This window comes from Fulmarus glacialis, unplaced genomic scaffold (assembly GCF_000690835.1).
Source record: "Fulmarus glacialis isolate BGI_N327 unplaced genomic scaffold, ASM69083v1 scaffold27707, whole genome shotgun sequence".
NCBI lineage: Eukaryota > Metazoa > Chordata > Aves > Procellariiformes > Procellariidae > Fulmarus > Fulmarus glacialis.
Window position 1 is genome coordinate 3,563 of NW_009222660.1, and position 18,193 is coordinate 21,755.

The following is an 18,193-nucleotide window of genomic DNA, read 5'->3' on the forward strand; positions in this document are numbered from 1 at the left end:
AGGTCCAAATCTTGAGGAAGCTGCCCCAGGAGCCGGTGGCAACGGCCATGCCATCTGCCGTCACCCCCAGGCAGCTCACTCTGTTGTCATGGCCAGAAAGGATTCCTATGGGGGGAAAGAAGAGAGGTCAGGAAAAGAAGTGCGGCCTGGGAGAGATGAAGGGGTTGACCACGCTGAGGACGCTCATCGTAGGCTGTGTACCTACACAACGTGTTACAATCAGTACGTGGCTAATAAGAACAAACATGCAGAAGAACATTTGTGTGTGACATACAACCACCACCCATGGGACTGGCCAAAGAACAATGTTCTTGGGAAGGTCTGGCTAGATGAATCCTCATACAACTGCTTTCACCCTGGAGCAATGGTAGGAGTAAGAAAGGATGGCGTCCTTGATAAGACTGAGAAATAGCAATGCCGTTGGTGGGTTGCATTATAAATTTTCAGAGGCTAGGGGCCACATCTGAAAGAAAAGTGGCACTTGGGTGTATTCTGTGTATGAGCATCACAGAGTATCCAAAGATGTTGGATGGAAGCCCAGGTCCATGCCCAGCTCAGTGCCTGGCCACCAAGAGGCACTGTGAGTAGCTGGAACTGGCAAACAGCAGAGGCTAGGAGAAAGTAGGAAATACTACTGGTGCTTGTGAGCAGTTTTAGCTAATAGGAACCTTAATGCTCTTTTCCCCCTTGAAACAATGTTGTTTAAAATCTTGACTTCCTTAACATTAAAAACAATACTTCTACATAGAAGGTAGTTGTACTACTTATGGTGTGCTCCTTAAGTGCAAGGAAGCTTTGTTGGGTTTCAGTCAATATAGGATGTGTCCCTTTTAGAAAAAATAAGGGCCTTTTCCTTGCCTGGATAGGGACAGAAGACCTTGCAGGGAATGAAAGAGGGACCTCCAGGAGCCACTCACCCACACGCTCTGCTTTTAGGGAGTCCCAGATGTTGCAGTTGAAGTCATCATATCCAGCAAGCAAGAGACGCCCACTGCGGGAGAAGGCGACTGATGTGATTCCGCAGATGATGCTCTCATGAGAGTACACTATGAGCTCCTGGTCTGCCCGGAGGTCAAAGAGACGGCAAGTGGCATCATCTGAGCCGGTGCAGATGGCTTCACCGTTAGGGAAGAACTGAGGAGGGCACACACCAGATTTTAATCAGGCTGTGCCTTACACATTTCCTTGACATCTTCGCCTCCCTGCTGACCACCAGGAAGCCACAGAGGCAGGAAAACCCAGTGGGACAAGACACTGGATTGTAAAAGTTGAGGGTGAGACTGATGCTTCTCCTTAGACCAAGTAGTCCCCTTCCACTTCAAGAAAGCCAAAGACCTAGGGGCTAGAGCTATTGCAAGATGTTCCAGTGCTTGAGGAAGGATTATTGTCTCTTTAACTCTAGTTGTTAGTTCAGGGCTTGACAAGTGTCCACCCATTATCCCCCAGATGGGGTCTGGCATGATTCAGAGCTACGACAGCCTTCCTCTGTCTGATACTCATACCCCGACCTTCTCATACACACTCCTCTTCTGTGTCCTTGCTCTGAGGAGCAAAAAAGAGCTCCTCAGGAGCAGGTGTGGCAGAAAACTGTATGGCTGGCAGGGTAGCCATGGGACAGGTGAGAAAGGCTGTACTAATTGAAGTCAGCGGAGGGTGGTTCAAGCAGCAGACATTGCAGGTAGCTGGCAGACTCATTTGATCTGCCAGAAAGGGATTAAACTGACAAGCTTTTTGTCCTGCCACATCTAGGGCTCTGGTTTGAATCCTTGCCTCTAAGGGGGATACTTGCCCCCAAATGTCTCACCTGCCTCCTGTGAAGATTCCATCTTCAGAAGATCTCCCTGTGATCCCAAGTTACCGCCTTTGCTGTCTGGAGCTGACCAAGACCCTCAGCTGATTTAGGTATTCCTGCTGCCTCACTTGTGTCTTGCGCCAGGGCTCCAGGAGCGTGCCTGAACTGTGGTTCCCAACAGCTGCTATGAGCAAAGCTGCGCCAGCACCCGTCTTAGGGTGCTGAGCTCCACAGATCATGGTGTGCTGGCTGAGTCCAAGCAGCGCTTTGAGAACGGCAGTCAGACCTAGATGCTTTGGTGCCCCGGTGCCTGGGAAGAAGCCAGCCTCCAAACTTCAGTGAACTCAGGCCCTCCTTGCTTTAGGCTGGATCACAGGGCCAAGGTCTCCTGAGACCCTTGCTGCCCACATGACTGTGACAGCTTCTTTCAACCTTGTCCCAAGACCCTATTTCAGAGCTGGTCCACCCTCCATTCTCCTTGCCTCCCCACCACCATGCAGACAGCATACATACGCAGATGGCGTTGATATCGGACTCGTGCCCTGAGAAGGTCTGACGGCAGGTGCCCTCCCGCACGTCCCACAGTTTGGCAGTAGCATCGCAGGCCCCAGAGATGAAGAGTTTGAAGTCTGGGGAGACGGCCAAGCTCATACAGTCTCCGGTGTGACCCAGGAACACAGTCTTCTGCTGCCCCGTCTCAATGTCCCAGAGCGCGCTGCGGGAGAGGAGAGAACTTCTCAGAGCCAACCCAGGCAGAGCAGAGCTACAGCTGAAGAGCTGTCCTACTCACAAACAAAAGGAGGGAAGCCATGGGCCTGGCTACAGCATGGGAAAACGGGTGAGACTATTGCTGGAGTCAGCTGTATGCAACAGGAGATATCTTCACAGATGTTGCTGGTCATACCTTTGCCAAAGCAGAGTTAGACTAAGGCTGGGGGTGTGTGAGGTTGACCGTATTCCCACAACTGCAACAGCTGAAGGGAATACTGAGAGGAGGTAAAAGGGACCCACAGGCAAACAGCTGAAAAAGGTCTGCTGTATCCACGCTGGTAGGATGCACGGACTGTGTTCACTGGGATCCCACACTACAGCCAGGTGAACAAGCCCCACGTAACCTTCATCTCTGATGGAAATGCCACATCCTGACTCGTCCTCTGTCAAGAGGTTCTTCCAAAGCAGGTGTTGGGATGGGGTGGGGGTGAATAAAGACTCGGCACTGCTCAGAGTCACAGCACAGAGAGACCTGAGAGCCAGGAACCAAAGGATCCAGGCACTGGCTTTGCAGGTGTCCATTGCACAGCGGGTAAGACTTGAGAAGTGGAGCGTGTATGTGGGCTTCACATAAAGTTACGATGTTTTGTGTCCGGGGATAAAGGACACTGTGCTTTGTGAGAGCTGACGACATAGTCCCTGCTGCTTCACCAATAGATCTGCATCTTGACCTGACCTCAGCCAGGAAAAGAAGCACCTGTTCTGCCAAGGGGGAAAAATGGATCTGGCTTCCTAAGGTGCTCTGCATGGCTTCCCTGTGTAGGAACAATTTGTCCTTAGATAGGGGACTGCTGCAGAGCAAAAGGACTGCATTTGCTCATGTGAGCTGTGCCTCTAAGAGCCAGAGGTCATGTCACTAGGATGCAGAAGATAACACTCACCATGTGGTATCTCCAGAGCTGGTCACAATATTGTTGTCATCAAGAAATCGGCAGCAGGAGAGGTAACCTGGGAAGGGGGAACAAGGAAATATGAGAAACGGGGCAGGGCTAGAAGAGTGAAGTTTGGAAGCAGTTGCAGGCAGGCAGCACACACACCTGTATGGGCTGAGAGCTCCCTGCTCACTTTGACATTGCCTTCACGAGTCTTGAGGCTGTAGATGGAGCACATGTTGTCAAGGCCCCCACAGGCCACAAAATTGCCTGAGGGGGCATAGGCACAGGTCATGACCCAGGAAGAACGCAAAGGGATGGCATGAACCTGGGAGGACAAGAAACCGTGTTGGGACTCTGGCAGCAGAGAGGGCAGGGCAAGGGCACTAGCTCCGAGGGGACACGCTCCAGCACCCTGGTTTGCTGCAGCCATCTGACTCCTACCTTGTTAGTTGTGTATGTGTCCCATACAATCAGTTTCCCATCTTGTGAGGCACTGACCAGAAGTCTGTGAGAGAGGAACAAGATCATGTTAGTAGCTCTCTTCCCATCAGAGCCTTCTTGCCCTTCACACCCATGTGCTGCCCTGCACCCAGCAGATCAGCAGTATCTCTCTCACTTGGAGTCTGTGGACCAGTGCATGGCGTAGATCTTGGCCAGGTGCCCACGCAGGGTCCTTCTGGTCCGCATCTGAATGCGGCCAACAACCTCCACTCCAGACACAATCTGAGGAAAGAGTCGGGGGGGGAGAGAAAGAATTAATCTTGGACTGGCAGGAGCTTTGCTGCTCCCCACGTCTCTGCCTCCTAATTCTGCTTCCCAACTGGAGGGAGTCCCCCTTGGAGTGGTGCTAGCTGACCCCCCCACACACTCACCTACCCAGCCAGCCCTGACCCTTACCTGAGCTAGCGTTGTGTCTGCACAGGCTTTCCGGGCATCCTGGAGAAGAGACAAGAACAGATGAGACAGAAAAAAAGCCGTGTGATGAAGGCAATGGCACATGAAATTCGGGGGCATAGCCTGGAGCTGCTAGAGGAGGAACTGTGGCTTTGCTGTGTTTGGATTGTGGTCAGCACAGGGGGATCCTGGTTTGTGACCAGGGCACCTCGGCACCAGTCAAACATCAGGAAGGTGAGCCAAAACCTACTCAGCATCCAGTTCCCCATGCTACCCCCCCTTCCTATGGATCCTCCTGCCTGGCAGAACACCAGCTGCCTCCCAGACAGAGGAGGTCCTGGGCACCCACTACGCTGCTTGCCTGCAGACACAACACCCATGGCCACTTCCTTCTCACCGTTATAGAGCCCCCTCTTCTCTCCCTTCCTCTCTCTCCTGCTCTTCCCCCCACTGTGCTATGAAGATCTCCATTAGCACTTAAAAGGCTGTGCAGAACTGCAGAGGGCTCCAAGGATGTAGATGGAGAAAGCTCAACTCCAAGTTGGCTGAGGAGAACTTGGACGTGGGGGGTAGACACTCTCTCAGCAGTTTCACGACTGTTGCCAGCATTACCGCGATCTGCTTCTTCAGCTGCTCAGCCTCCTGCTTCATCTGTTCCATTTCCCCCATCTTTCTGACCTAGGGGTGGCTCTTCCACGTGGGGCAGCCTTGATTCTGGGGAGACAAATCAAAGGAGAAAGGTGTGAGGTAGAAAGGGCGCTAATATGACTGCTCAATTATGCAAATGTAGGCATCTCTGATAAGGGCTTAGCAACCATTTTTTGGCTGACTGATTGGTAATGTCGTGCTGTATCTAGTCAAAGCCCTTAGCGTTTGGAAAGTTTGTACTGGGCCTGATCAAAGGTCCATTTGATTTTGTATCCTGCTTACATGTACACTGGGAAGCTGAAGACCTCCAGAACCTCTTGCTGAGGTTCTGGCTGCACTTTTCCCCTCACCTCTTTATTTATAACCCACCCATTCCAGGCCCTACCAAGTCCTGGGTCTTCTTCATCAGCTTCTCCCTGTCCATGGCCAAGCTGTCCATCTCAGCTCCAGGAGGAAAAAACTTGATGGGGGGAGCCCAGTGGCTATTTCCTATCGTTTGTCCTAGGCAAAGCATCGCCAGTCAGTGCCCACCAGCTCTTTGACCACCAAAGAAATCTGGGGGCTGTTGAGGTGCTCTGTCAGGGTTCCCTTCTAGCTTCCCATCCAAAAAAAAAAAAAAAAAAAACAACCTGGTGGATACCTAGGGAATGATCTAAGAATATCTTAAGCAGATAGTGGTATTTCTCCTACTTTCCTAGCCCCAGCTTTTCATTGACTTCCAAAGCTAGAGGCAGCATTACTGTATGCAAGTTCTTGCTGGATTTTTCTTCTGTGCGTTTGTCCACACACTTTTTGCACCCATGCTGAAATTTACCATCCTCCATGGTGAGGAATCCCACAGCTTAGTGGCATGTTCTGCAAAGAAGTTCCTGGTTCTGTTACTGCCAAATGGCACTAGTTCCACTTGGTGGTACCGAGCTTTTGAGTTGGAAGAATCAGCAAATAACTGGTCTCTATTCACCTCAGCATCACTTGTTTTTTTTATAGATCTTTGTCATACCCGTCTTCATCCATCTCTTTTCCAGACTGCAGAGCACACTTAGTCATTCCTCCCATGTAAGCCATTACATCCTATTACCTCTGTTGTTCTCCAAGCCCTTTTCAGTTGTTTACAGAGTACAGATGATACATTTTTGCAGAAAGGGCAATGAACCAGAACTGTAATCCATATTCAAGATACAGGTGTACCATGTGATTATACAGCATCTCCATTTTGTTCTCTCTTTCTTGTTACGTGCACTTAAAACTTCACCAGTGATTCTAGCATTTCCCAGTCTTGTAGACAAATTTGGTCTTTATTGCTTCAATATTTCTCCTGGGTTGGTGTGAGTGTCCAGATGTGCTCCAGGTGTTCTTCATCATTAGAACCAGCACTTTGCCCCAAGGCCAAGAAATGCTCCAGCAACGTCTGCAGAATTTCTCCTTCTAGTCCCTGTGAATCACATCGCCTCCATCCCCCTCTGGCCTGTTGCCTGAAGGCCTCCTTTCTTCCAGCCAACGGGCCTTTGGGTCCTTCCATGCCAGGCTGCTCTCTTGCTGCAGGCAAGCACATGCGGGTAGCTCCCAAATCCCACCTTTGCTCGCTGCTTCGTAGAGCTCTTTGAGTTTCCCTCCAAAATCCCTTCCCCCGAACATCTCTGTGGCTTTCCTTTGATCTTCCAGGCATGGTGAGTTCTTGCTTGATCAATAACTCCTAAGGCATGGCTTGAGTGTAGGAAAAACAGGGAGATACAGGTTTCCCCCAGATCCCAGGAGGCATGAGCTTATCCCAGAGGGAGGATATTTCAGGATATACTTTGCAGAGAAGACTCATACCTGCTGCCTGCAAGCCTGAACAGAGCCACAGCACTGCTGCCCATGCACTGGACGTGGCTGCTGGCCTGTCTGCTGGCCCCAGCACACGGTGAGGGAGCAGGAGAGGGGCCCAGGGCTGCAGTGTCAGGGCCTGGAGGCAGGTGCCACAGCAGTGGCCTGGGGCTGCCAGCCTCAGCTACGGCGAAGGATGGGGACGGACCGGCATGTGAGCTGGGCTCTTTCCACTGGTTCGTTTTTTTCTTGTTTTGACAGAACAGTGATGAGGGGATTCCTCCCAGCAAGGACACACAGCTGCACCTGGTTGAGTGATGCTGGCCATGGAAACCCACCTGAATGCACTTCTCCTTTGGGGAGGGGCTGGGCACCCCACGCCGTCTCTCAGCTAACTGACAGACTGGGGAGATGCTGAGGAAGGCCTTGCAGCTTTCAGTAGGCTGCACATCCTCCTTATCTTGTGGTGTTTGCCCCTCAGCTTTGGTGTACAGTCAAGCTGCAGAGACTGCATCCAGCTCTGGTCGCTGCGTCCCAGCACATCGAGTGGCAAACCTGAACTTCCAGCCACCCTTCCAGCCCTACCATTGTGGTCCACACCTTCCCCTTTCTCGGTTTTTCCCAGGAGTGATCTTGTCCCCTCCATCAACCATAAGCGTTGGATTGCCTTTTCCTGCTGGGCCACCTCTTCCCTCTCTACTCTCTCCTTCCAGTCTCCTCTGCTTGGTCCCCAAGACCTGGCTTCTCCACAGCAATCCCTTCCTAGAGCTTCTCCCAGCTGGAACAGCACTGGCTTTCTGCTCTCCATGCTGTCATTTCACAGACTGTTGGCCATCTGAGATCATCACCCATCCACTTGCCCTAATCTGTCTTTGCGGACTTCTGCTTTTGCCCACCCAGACCTGCATGGAGGTGGGAGCCTTGTTTTCTCTTCCTTCCAATTTCTGCCCCAGGTGAAGCTGGCTGCACATGTCCTCCCCACCACCCATCGGGTCCCCAGTCTTCCTTGCATCTCTCCTGCTTTTTTACCATCGCCTTCCCTTCCCCGGGTGTTTCTTTCTCAATGCTGGCACTAGCACTGGAGAGCCAGTTCACAGGCGCCTGCTCTGTGAAGTTGCACAACCAGATGAGGGGCTTTTGGAGCTGGCAGGCAGATCAAAGGGCAGGGGCACGACGTCGAGGACGGATAAAAAGGGCTAAATATAGAGAAGGTGCAGCTCAGGTTCAGGACTGTGTTCAAACCTTTAAATCCCCTTCAGAGAACACTCTAAATGAAGTTGGGAATTGTTCTCAGCCTCAGAAGGACAAGGAGCCACAGATGAGCAATAATAATAGCTCCAGCTTCGCCTGTCACCTCCACCCGTCACATCCCAGTGCAGTTTGTGGGGAGTGTGTTACCTGGTCCCCAGCAGAGAGCAGAGGCCCATGGCAGGTGTGCAAAAGAGCACATGGGCATGTAAATTTAGGACAGGAAACAGGGGAAAGGGGAATGGAGTCTGGCATGTTCCTGCCGTGACCAGCGGGACCTTAGGGATGCAGATTTCTTGTGGATTCAAGGATCAGCTCATGGTTGCTCATGGTAGCTGCCCAGCCTGATTTTAATGGGAAAGGCTTCTGAATGGTGCACACTCAGTACTTTCTGAAAGTAAGGGCTCTTTCAGGTGGATGCTAAGCAGTAGAGGAAACTAAGTCCCTAGGTATCTTTGAAAAAGGAATTCACCACCACAACCCCATCATTGCAAAGAGCTACTGACAGGAGGACCCTGGCATCAGCACTGGTCCAGACTTGTGCCTCCTACAAGCATCACTGAGGAGCATGGCACAGCCAAACAGAGCCTGGGCTTAGTCGGTTCACACCAGCCCTCTTCTGAGCTCTGCCTTGGCTGGGCTTATCCAGTTCACAGTTCTTGGCTTTTGAAACCATGTTTCATTTCTTCTGCTCTCCAACATGACCGTTCTTTCCCTTCCTGCCTTTTCTGACAAACTTGCTGGAGGCACCTGCTGTAGCACTCCTATTTGTGGGCAACCAGACCCATCCTGAGCCCTTGGGTGTCTGCTCGTAGCAGACCAAATGCCTCTACTGTGGCATGAGGCTGAGGGGGGTCTGGAACCATCCACCTTCTGCCTTTTGCTGCCACACCATGACTTTTCAGAGCAGTGGCTATGTCCCTTGCACCATGCCATGGCAGGAGCCCAGCCTGCACCCCAGGGTCTCTCCTACCGAGCCACCTGCATCACTCCCTTGTGGGGATCAGGGCACAAGTGACGGGTGGGAAGAAAGGAGAGGTGAATTTCCTTATTTCCTATTCTCTGGGTAGCTTTCTCCACACTGGGGAGGGAGTGGTCCTTCTGTGGGATGCTGGGAGAGGGCTGTGAATAGAAAAGGAAAGGTGCAGGAGGGATGTCTGAGTGTTAATAGGCAGCATCCCTGGGTCTCTGTGTAATCCCTGGCTGGCCTCGCATGCTCTGGTGACCCTGGGCTTTTTGCAGCGCCGGATACAGAGATGATCCCCCTCTCCTGTGATAGAGATCAAAGGCCAGGGTAGAATTACCCTGCTCTGCTCCTCGCTTCTCCATCCAGAAAAGCAGCCAGCTGCAAAGAGGTGTGCACAGGGGTGCACCGGGAGTGCAGGACTGTGTACAGGTAGCGAGTGCCAGGTCCCTCAGGGGAGGCGTTACCCTGCTGTTCCAGTCTGGAAACTGGTGAGATTTACCTGCCAAGGGGAGAACAAGCAACCCCATCCCAGTGGAAAGCCCCTCATCATTGTAAAGACATCTCAGTGCTAACCCCAACTCCTTCCCCACCATGATCTTCCCTCCCACATCCTCAGATGGGATCAGCCCATCTACAAAAATTCCCCACAGCTTCACACCAAGAAACTCAGGGTCCCAAGTGCCAGGCTCACCAAGGTGACCTCAGGCATCACAACAAGGCAGCATCCTTACCGGGATCTGTAGAGCAAGGTGGGTTGCAGTCCCCCCTGGATGGGACCTTCACGACCTGCCTCCCCTGCTGAGAATGGCTCCCCGCCGGCCAGAAGCCCCTTGTCCCTGTCCGGTCTCCAGTCAGTCTTGCCTGTCCACCCAGCGAGTCCCTTGCTCCCTCTCTGCTCCTCAGCCTCTCCCAGGACTGATCTCCCCATGCGGAGCTGGAAGGCTGTGGACGGGAGGGGTTGGGGGAGGGCTGATTCCAGGAGCAGCGTCAGGCAAATTAAATCAGACACCAGAGACTTGTGGAAATCGGATTGGGATGTAATGCAAAGCAGGTGGACGGGGAGGGGTGAAAAGAGAGAGTAGCATGCTGCTCCTGAAGGGAAAGAAACCATCACAGGCAGGTTTGACTCCCTCTGTTTATATCAGCAACAAACTAATAAAGTGAAGATTAGCCAGAACAGGCTAGGATTATCAGCCACCGGGGCAGGGCTCGCTGCACCTCACAGTATACAGGGATTCCCGTTTTCCCAGGGACAGTGTGCCACTTGTATCCTGGGCAGGGTGGGAAGAGGGATGGTGCCACACATGGCAGCCCTGCCAAGGCAAAACCAGAGGGCTGGGGTCACACCCTCTCTGGGCAGCAAACTGGGCTCTGCATGGGGAAGACAAAACTGGGCAGAGGGGCCAAGGGGCGACAAAAGATTCGGTGGTGTGCCTTTTGGCAGCCACTTTAGTAGGATGCTGCGAGGGGATTATCTTGGCCTCAATCTCTTTTAATCTCTCCTGCGGCTTTGGCCCAAGCCCGAGATAAATACCTTTTAACGGATCTCATCTGACGTCAGGAGGCCATCAGTCTAATCACCCAAGCCACCTTTGGGCAAAGCAAGCCAAAGATGTGGACACTGGCCCCTCACCCCCCAACACGTCCTCATCAAGCAGGAACCATCCAGTGCCCCCACATAAATCACCGGGATGAATGTGTGAGTGCTAGGATGTGATGGACCTCCTGCCAGGGAGAGGGAACTTGAAATGCACGCATCGAATTGTCTTTTTCCTGCGATCCTGGGGAGGACGGGAGGCAAAAAGGGTTGCTGATGCAGGTTTCCCAAACTTGCACATTAAGGAAGTGCCAGGATTCAGATTGAGGAAAGACTTCCCTTTCCATGGAGCAGAGGCCCTGTGCCAACAGCGACGAGGGGATCACCCACCCACCTCTTGGCCCTGGCCCTACAGATTTCTTCCATCTGAACTGTAGTTGGGGTCTCCATGCACAACTCCCATCAAGGCCTGTGTATGTCATGACCACAGATTGATCTCTGGCTCTAATGCTTCCCAGGAAAAGGGTCACTGCTCTTTTTGATACTCCATATCCACCCCATTCAATTCCTACAATATAATCTCACCTCGGGACACTAATCCCCTGGGCAGTGACAGCAGATTGTCTTTGTATCAGGATGGAAAATGATAAACAAAATATCTCTTCTGCCTTCAGGGGCAATTTGGTGCAAGGAGAGGAAAAAAAAAAGGAAAAGAGGTCTTGCTGCAGGGAAACGTGAGCGTACAGTACTTTTTCTTAAAGGCACTCCCCACCCTGTCCAGGGATTAGTCATGGCAGAGCTGACTTTCTCTCTTGCTCCCCCTTATCGGAAGTAACTGGCATCTGGGCAAATACTTTCTATGTTTTCTTTCACTGAGGGCTCAATCTCCTTCCATCATTTGTTAATTAAATTTCCATCAGCAATGAGCGTGCGTGTCTCCCTCCTGGTGTACAGACTCAAGCTCCCACCAACATCTGTGTCCAGCATTTTGTTTTTATTCCATATATTCACAGTCCCTCACCTTCCCTCTCTCAAACCAACTGTGATTTTCTGGAGCTTTGCAGGTGCCTAGGAAATTCAGACGCTTCTGTTCTGAGTTTCTGAATGTGAGACAGCCCTTGCTAAAAGATCCCAGGCTCCTCCTCCCCCTCTCAGATTTGGCCCTGGATGACCAAGAAGCTGGCACTGAGAGGATTGGGCTGAGGAGACCCTGCCTCCGTACTTCTGAGTGACACAAATACGTTGGTGAGGCAGTGAAGAAAGTTCCTGGTGTCACTGACTTTAATACTCTGTCCCTGCTCCCATTTTTCAGCTACTGGGATGTCAGAGAGAAGAAAGCTGCATCCCTCCCCATCACTACGGCTCTAGCATGCTAATACACTGCTCCAGGCCTCTGTGGTCCCGGTGCTACCGAGACCTGCCAGGCCATGGCGTGTGCCAGTCCTGCCCCCAGGGCCCTGCATACTCAGAACTCATCTCTGGCCCGCAGCTCCTTGGGGTGCTGTGTCCTGTCTGAGCCATGCTTGTGTCTCCGGCTCGTGGGCCTGGCTCCGCCGCTGGGAACAGGAAGCTCTGAGGAGGATCTGCCACTGTGATCAGCCCCCTGATGGTCTTCTCCATCAGGCTGGTCCTGCTCCACAGCCTTCTGCTCCATCAGCTCCTCTGCCTTCACTCGCTCCTGCAGCCGTGGAGACAGAGATGATGTGAACCCCTCCCTGCTAGGGTCTTCATCCTGCTCACAGGGGCTGACAAGACACATCTCGTCTTTGCCACATCCACCCAACCCTCCCAGAGCCCATTCTCTCTTGCGGGACCCATCACAGGCTGGCCCCTCCACCAGCTACCTTGTCAGAGAACAACCCCCAGCTGCTGCACTAGGCCCTGCCCCACGGGAAAGCCCACAAGCCATTCCTCAGAGGCATTTGATCTAGCTTGGAGGTACTCCTATCCATTTCTCCAGCATGGTCCTTTACCTGCTCAGCATGCTCCTGGGAGTGCGTGTACCAGAGAGCAATGGCGCAGCGCCTCCCGCGGCTCACTGCCCACACGCCGTGGGGATTCTCCTTGCCAGAGCTGAAGGCTACCAGCCTCCCACACTTAGGATGAACCTCGGCCTGCCATGAGAGAGAAGACAATGAAGCCAGCAGCCCCCTGCTCTGGGGTACACGGTCATTGTACAGAGGTAACGTTGCCTCTGGGAACATGGAACAGCGGAGAGCCACTAAGCATCCACTGCCAGTCTATGAGCAAGACAGACCTTGGGGAGGGACAGAGAATCAAGGGGACAACTGACGTCACAGACACCCACAGACTGCAAGAGCCTGGAACATCTCAGCTAGAAAGGAGTTAACCTCTCCTCTGTCTGAGATTTGCCTCAATTTGCCTTTAGCTGTCCCTATTTGAATCTGCCACAGCACCAGCACTGAGTTGTTTTTGGAGTGGTGGGATCCAATAACCAACTAGTGTCCTCCCGCCCAGACTAAGTCTCATCCTCAGTCCTCCCTTCTTCTTTTGGCCGGTCCCAGACTTACTGTGACAGTCACGGTGTCCATTTCAGTGAAGAAAAGGCCCCCACCTTGGAAGTCATCATTGAGGTAGAGAATGCCACTGTGGACAAAAGGAAAGAGGACATATGGACAGTGAAGCTCATTCCTCCCAGGTGCTTCCCCACACTCCTTGTCGCAGGAGGCTGTGGAACGTGAATGATACCACAGGTTCAAAAAGTGAGTAGACCAGTTATCAGGAGAATCCATTTGGGGGTGTTAAATACAGCAGTGCCTAACTCAGGGGAGTCCCTGAGCTGCAAGCCACAGAAGGCTAGGAGAGTATGCCAGGGAGTTAGCTCCACATGTTTGTCCTGTTTTGTTTTTTTTAAATCCTCTGCAGCATGCACGTGTAGTACTGTTGCGACAATGCCCTGGGCTAGACAGACCTTGGTTCTGACCTGGCATGATGTTATGTATTAAGATTGGACGTAATCCAAAACCTGGAAGAGGAGACTGATCAGCAAAGAAAGCCATGTCTTAATAGTCAAGGAATTTCAGGGTAACATAAGAATGGTCAAAAAGAGGCTTAGTGCATGCAGAAAAGAAAAAGCAAGACGTTTCTTTGCTAATGTTAGACAAAAAGAGAAGTAGTGAGGCTACTGCACAGTGCATGTGAGACCACAGTCAACTAGGTAAAAGAATGGACCACAAACTACTTGAGTTCTTCCTGGTCTTCAATTAAGCTGATAGAAAACATCAGAGGAACAAGAGAGCTCATTAACGGGACTGGGAGAAAGAAATAGAAATCAACACTGTGGCTGCTGAAACAAAACGTTAAGGACATAACGACAGTGAGAGGATTACCAACCCTGAAACCCAGGAAGTTATAGCTCTTCTGCCATAGGGTTTTAGTAAGACTGTGAAGTCAGAGTGGTAACATGACTGGAGAAAAGCAAGGATAGCTCTCACATGCACGAAGGAGCAGGAGGGTAGTGATAATGGTTGAAGCACAAACAGGCCTGTTAGCCTGATCTCAGTAGTCTGCAGGGCTGTAGACTCCATTTCTGAGGAGAAGGATAATTGAAGGACAACAGGTAAATGGAAAACGGTCTTAAAATGTAACATGGGGGTACTAAAAGCAGGTTGGGCTAGCCACACAATCTTTGACAAAACAGTTGATTTCCCAGGGAAAGACAACATGCTCGATCTCAGCAGTTTGGACTCTGGTAAAAGTACTCAGAATGGTGCCACTAGAGAAATTATTAATTAACACAGAGAAGGTGAAGAAGAGCACGTGAACAGCACACAGTGACTAGTGCTGGCACCAAAAGGAGTACTGTTCACCTGCAGGAGGATCACTGGGACTCTTGAACCCCTGGGCCCAATCCTGTTCAATAGTTTCATTAATGACCATAGCACAAATACACAGAAGAAATCCAGCAAGTCTGGAGCACAGGGACCTCTTTCAAAAGGACACTGGAAGAGCTCAGCCCTTGTGAGTTGGTTGGTCAATCACAATTCACTCTGCAAGAAGACAGGAATACTCCTGGAAATAGCTCAGTGGCATAGATCCCAGGAAGATATTTTAACATACATTTAAGTAGAAGTCAGAGAAGCCCGCTACCCAGGGAGGAGTGAGGTGACAGGACAGCTTTCTCACAGGAGGAACAGAGATCTAAGCAGTTACATGACAGAGCCTGGTAACTTTACAATCTGACTATACCAGGATAGCATCTATATCAGAAGGGAAATGGACTAGGGAAGGTGTTTCACACCTCATTCTGAAGCCACTGATGCAGCCTTCTGCCTGATGCTATAGTCCTGGCTGGCTTTGAGCCAACAACCCACCACCTGGTTTCTATAAACTGAGCTCATCCTCTGATGGGGCTGGGGAGATGTTCTGATCTCCACATGATCTAATGCAGGTCCCCTTCTTCTCTTACCTGTAGTCCCTGTACACGTAGGCAGGTGGTTCTCTCCAGCACTCTTGCCCCTCAGGATCCAAGAGACAATTATCAGCATGGACAGGATGACTAAGATCCATGCGACCTTCCTGTTCCTCTGAAAAGGAAAATTACAAAAAAGAATATGGGCGTTTTCAGTTTCAAGAAAGAATAAGGCAGAGAGAAAGGGGCGCAGTGAGAGTAAAGGGAAGAGAGTCTCCTGAGAGCACATGGCTGGGACTGAAGAGACTCTCCAGGAGATGGGGACTAACAGGGTGAAAGATTCTTTACCATCTACAGCCGTGCGGCACACAAGGTGTGTGAATGAGAAATGGAGTTTCTTTCCAGGAGTAAAATAGGACTCTATGATTTTCCGCGATTTCTCACTGGCCTGCAAAAGCAATTTGGCATCTCTCCAGTCCACGTCCCCATTCTGGGCCAGCTACAAGTGAAAAACAAGCCTGTTAGAATACTTATATACAAAGACACTCTAAAAAGTGATACACATATACAGTACAGAAGACCTGTGTAAAGTCCTGTGGTCACACATGTAAGAAAATAACATGTTTTCTCACGTAAATATAAGTCAGGTGTACACCTGTACAGCACAGCAATTCATTCCTTCTACTCAGCACATGAAGCCACATCTGGAATGCAGCATCATTTTGGGTCCCCCAGTACACAAGGGACACTAGCAAACTGGAGTGAGTCTTCAGTGAAGGGTCTTAGGATGGCAGGGGTGTTGGAGCACATCACTTAGAAAAAGGGGCTGAAAGAGCTGGGTTTCTTCAGCCTAGAGAAAAGAAGGCCAAAGGAGGATCTAACTACAGCCTCCTGTCACCTAAAAGGGGAGCCTCCTGTCACCTAAAAGGGGGTTATAGAGAAGATCGATACAGTCTCTTCTCAGAGGGACACACTGAAAAGACAACAGGCAACAGGCAAAAGCTGCAGCAAGGGAAATTTTGGCCAGATATAAAGAAATATTTCATCCTCCCAAGAGTGAAACAGGTGCCCAGAGAGACTGGGGAATCTCCACCCTTGGAGATGTTCAGGACTTGCCTGCGCAAAGCCTTGCGGGATCTCATCTAGCTTTGGAATTAGCCATGCTGTGAGCAGGGGGTCGGACTAGAGATCTCCGGAGGCTCTTTCCACCTTAATTTATTCTCCAATGCTAAGCTAAGCATGTCTGTAAGACTGCCGCAGAGGGACAAGTAGCAATCTCGAAACTCTGTCTCACAGGAGAGAAAGCATTTATCAAGCATTTATGTACAACGTGCCTAAACGTGATCGTGGAGGAAGAGGGTCAGGGGAGACCGCACGTGTGCTTGTGAGGAAGATAACACACCCGTAACCCCATCCAGAGTGCACTTCACAGAGAAAAACGCTTGGGTTACAAACCCTCTTTCCAGACAATCAAGAAGGTGACAGACCCACAGAGCCACTTACCTGCATGGCCTTCAAAATGGTTAACCCTTCAAATCTCTCATGCGGGGTGTGAGGCGACCGTCTTGCCCGGTAGCCATCTCCTGCTTCTCCTGCTGCCTGGCAGGGAAGAATACAGATGACACATTAGGCTGCCATCTCTCCTCCATGGAAACACTACAACCCTGCCTGCTGAGTAGGAAAGTACATATACAGGAGCTCCTACAAGACCCAGGCCTCACCTTTGTCAGACGGAGAAGGTCCTTACACTCAGACTCCGTCAGCACTCTGTCAAACACAACCCTCTGGGTTCCATTCATCTGGTGGGAATCCATCGTGACAGCAATACCCTCAAAAGGCAAAGGACCTGTTAAGAAGGAAGTACCGATAGGCATGAGCAAGCTTTGGACAAGAAGGCCTTAGACACCAACCCCCAGCCTGGATAAGGAAGTGGAGAGACACTATACATTCTCTGAGAAGACAGGACAGTTCCCCAGAAGCGCCCATTCCTCGCAGACCTGGGCCACTTGCACCCCGCACATGCGTCAGGGGAACCAGAGCATCAGCTGGGGAAGCTGGCCTACAGCGAGTGCTTCAGGAGCCAGCAGAAACTTGGGGCTTGCTGGGAGAGCAGCAGGGAGCTGGGGAAAGTTGAGTGCACTGTGGATCGCAGCAGCAGAACAGGTCCAGCCTACTGGGGTGAGGCTCTGGAGAAAAGAAGCAGGTAAACACCTCCATCAACCCTCCTTTCGATCACACATCTTATCCCAGAATTATCTCCAGTGAATCTTTCTACTTTCTTCAGCCCCAAAGAGAAGCAATGGGTATTAGTTGGTGATTTGGTCTTTTGATCTTTGGCCTTTCCCCCCTCCCGCCTCTGATCTCTGGATTGTCAGGAATGCAAAGCACTCAGGCCCTCAGAATGATCTGCTCTCCCATGTGTCACAGCAGAGAACCACTTGGGTCACTTCAAGCAAAGACTCCAGGACAGAGCCCTGCAAGAGGCTGTGTGTCCACACATAAGAATAGAGGACCAGCAAGAACACGGGACTCTGCACTGCAGTCTATAGCATTCAGCCACAAACCATTTGGACTTGTGTTTTTCAGGGAAAGACTTGCCCAAGCCGAATAGTCTGTTTCCAGTTTCCATTTCCCCCCCTCTCTCCTTGTCCCCTTCAGAAAAATGTTGTTTGAAGTTGGGCTGGTGGAGTTGAACCACATTTGGTGTAGACACTCCTGCCACACCGAACAGGGATCTGCATGTCCACAGGCTTGTCACGTATTCAGGCACCACTGCTCTCAGCTTCTCCAGCCACCGTGCTCTTTGAGTTCCCATCCCAGAGATGTACGCAGTGAGATTTTGCAAGATTACACATGCATCAAAGAGGGAGAAAAGAAACAGTGAGAAGACTTGCTGAGCCATTCGAGTCAGTCTGCATCTACGCTAGCATTCAAATGCCTGAGGATGGAAGAAAAGACAGCACTTAGCCTGACTGAGCCTGGCTGACTGCATCCAAGTCCTTCTTCAAGCTCTTTTACTCACCCCTCTTCTCCCTCTCTTCCACATCCAGAGTTTCCTGCTTTTGCTTCTCCTGATCCTCTCTCGGGAGCAAGGGAAAAAACAGACACCAGGGCTGTCAGTACACAGAGCTATGACTAACCCTCCTCTGTGGTAGAATTTCACACCCTTCCTCTTCCTGTTTTGCCCATTCCTCAGTAGGTATTACTATCCCTTGTACCACCCCTGCCACACCAACCCCATCCCCTACTTCCACCACTTTATAGAATCATAGAATCATTAAGG

General features: G+C 51.1%; 2 protein-coding genes across 2 annotated transcripts; both read right to left on the reverse strand.

Annotated features, from left to right (window-relative positions):
• Nucleotide 1: 1 nt before the first annotated feature.
• Nucleotides 2-9,912, reverse strand: GNB3 (guanine nucleotide binding protein (G protein), beta polypeptide 3; the record flags this gene model as incomplete). The annotated part of the gene is made up of 10 exons (XM_009581534.1): nt 9,733-9,912; nt 4,945-5,046; nt 4,336-4,374; nt 4,055-4,161; nt 3,880-3,943; nt 3,601-3,763; nt 3,445-3,511; nt 2,306-2,507; nt 918-1,134; nt 2-105 (listed from the first exon to the last, which is right to left on the reverse strand). Coding segments are annotated over exons 2-10 (1,020 nt in total), but the record flags the coding sequence as incomplete, so codon positions are not given.
• Nucleotides 9,913-11,787: 1,875 nt separating this feature from the next.
• LEPREL2 (leprecan-like 2) lies at nt 11,788-17,984 on the reverse strand. Its single transcript, XM_009581532.1, has 8 exons — nt 17,933-17,984; nt 16,632-16,756; nt 16,414-16,509; nt 15,259-15,409; nt 14,968-15,085; nt 13,070-13,145; nt 12,512-12,652; nt 11,788-12,216 (listed from the first exon to the last, which is right to left on the reverse strand). Exons 2-8 carry the CDS (start codon nt 16,722-16,724, stop codon nt 12,004-12,006), a joined length of 888 nt encoding a protein of 295 aa, XP_009579827.1. The 5' UTR covers nt 16,725-16,756; nt 17,933-17,984; the 3' UTR covers nt 11,788-12,003.
• Nucleotides 17,985-18,193: the final 209 nt, after the last annotated feature.

Coding starts and splice junctions, on each gene's coding strand:
- LEPREL2 (XM_009581532.1), bottom strand. CDS start 16,724: ATGGATTCCCACCAGATGAATGGAACCCAGAGGGTTGTGTTTGACAGA. Junction 15,410..16,413: donor CCATTTTGAAGGCCATGCAG/GTAAGTGGCTCT, acceptor TTTCACTTGTAG/CTGGCCCAGAATGGGGACGT. Junction 12,653..13,069: donor TGGACACCGTGACTGTCACA/GTAAGTCTGGGA, acceptor CTCTCATGGCAG/GCCGAGGTTCATCCTAAGTG.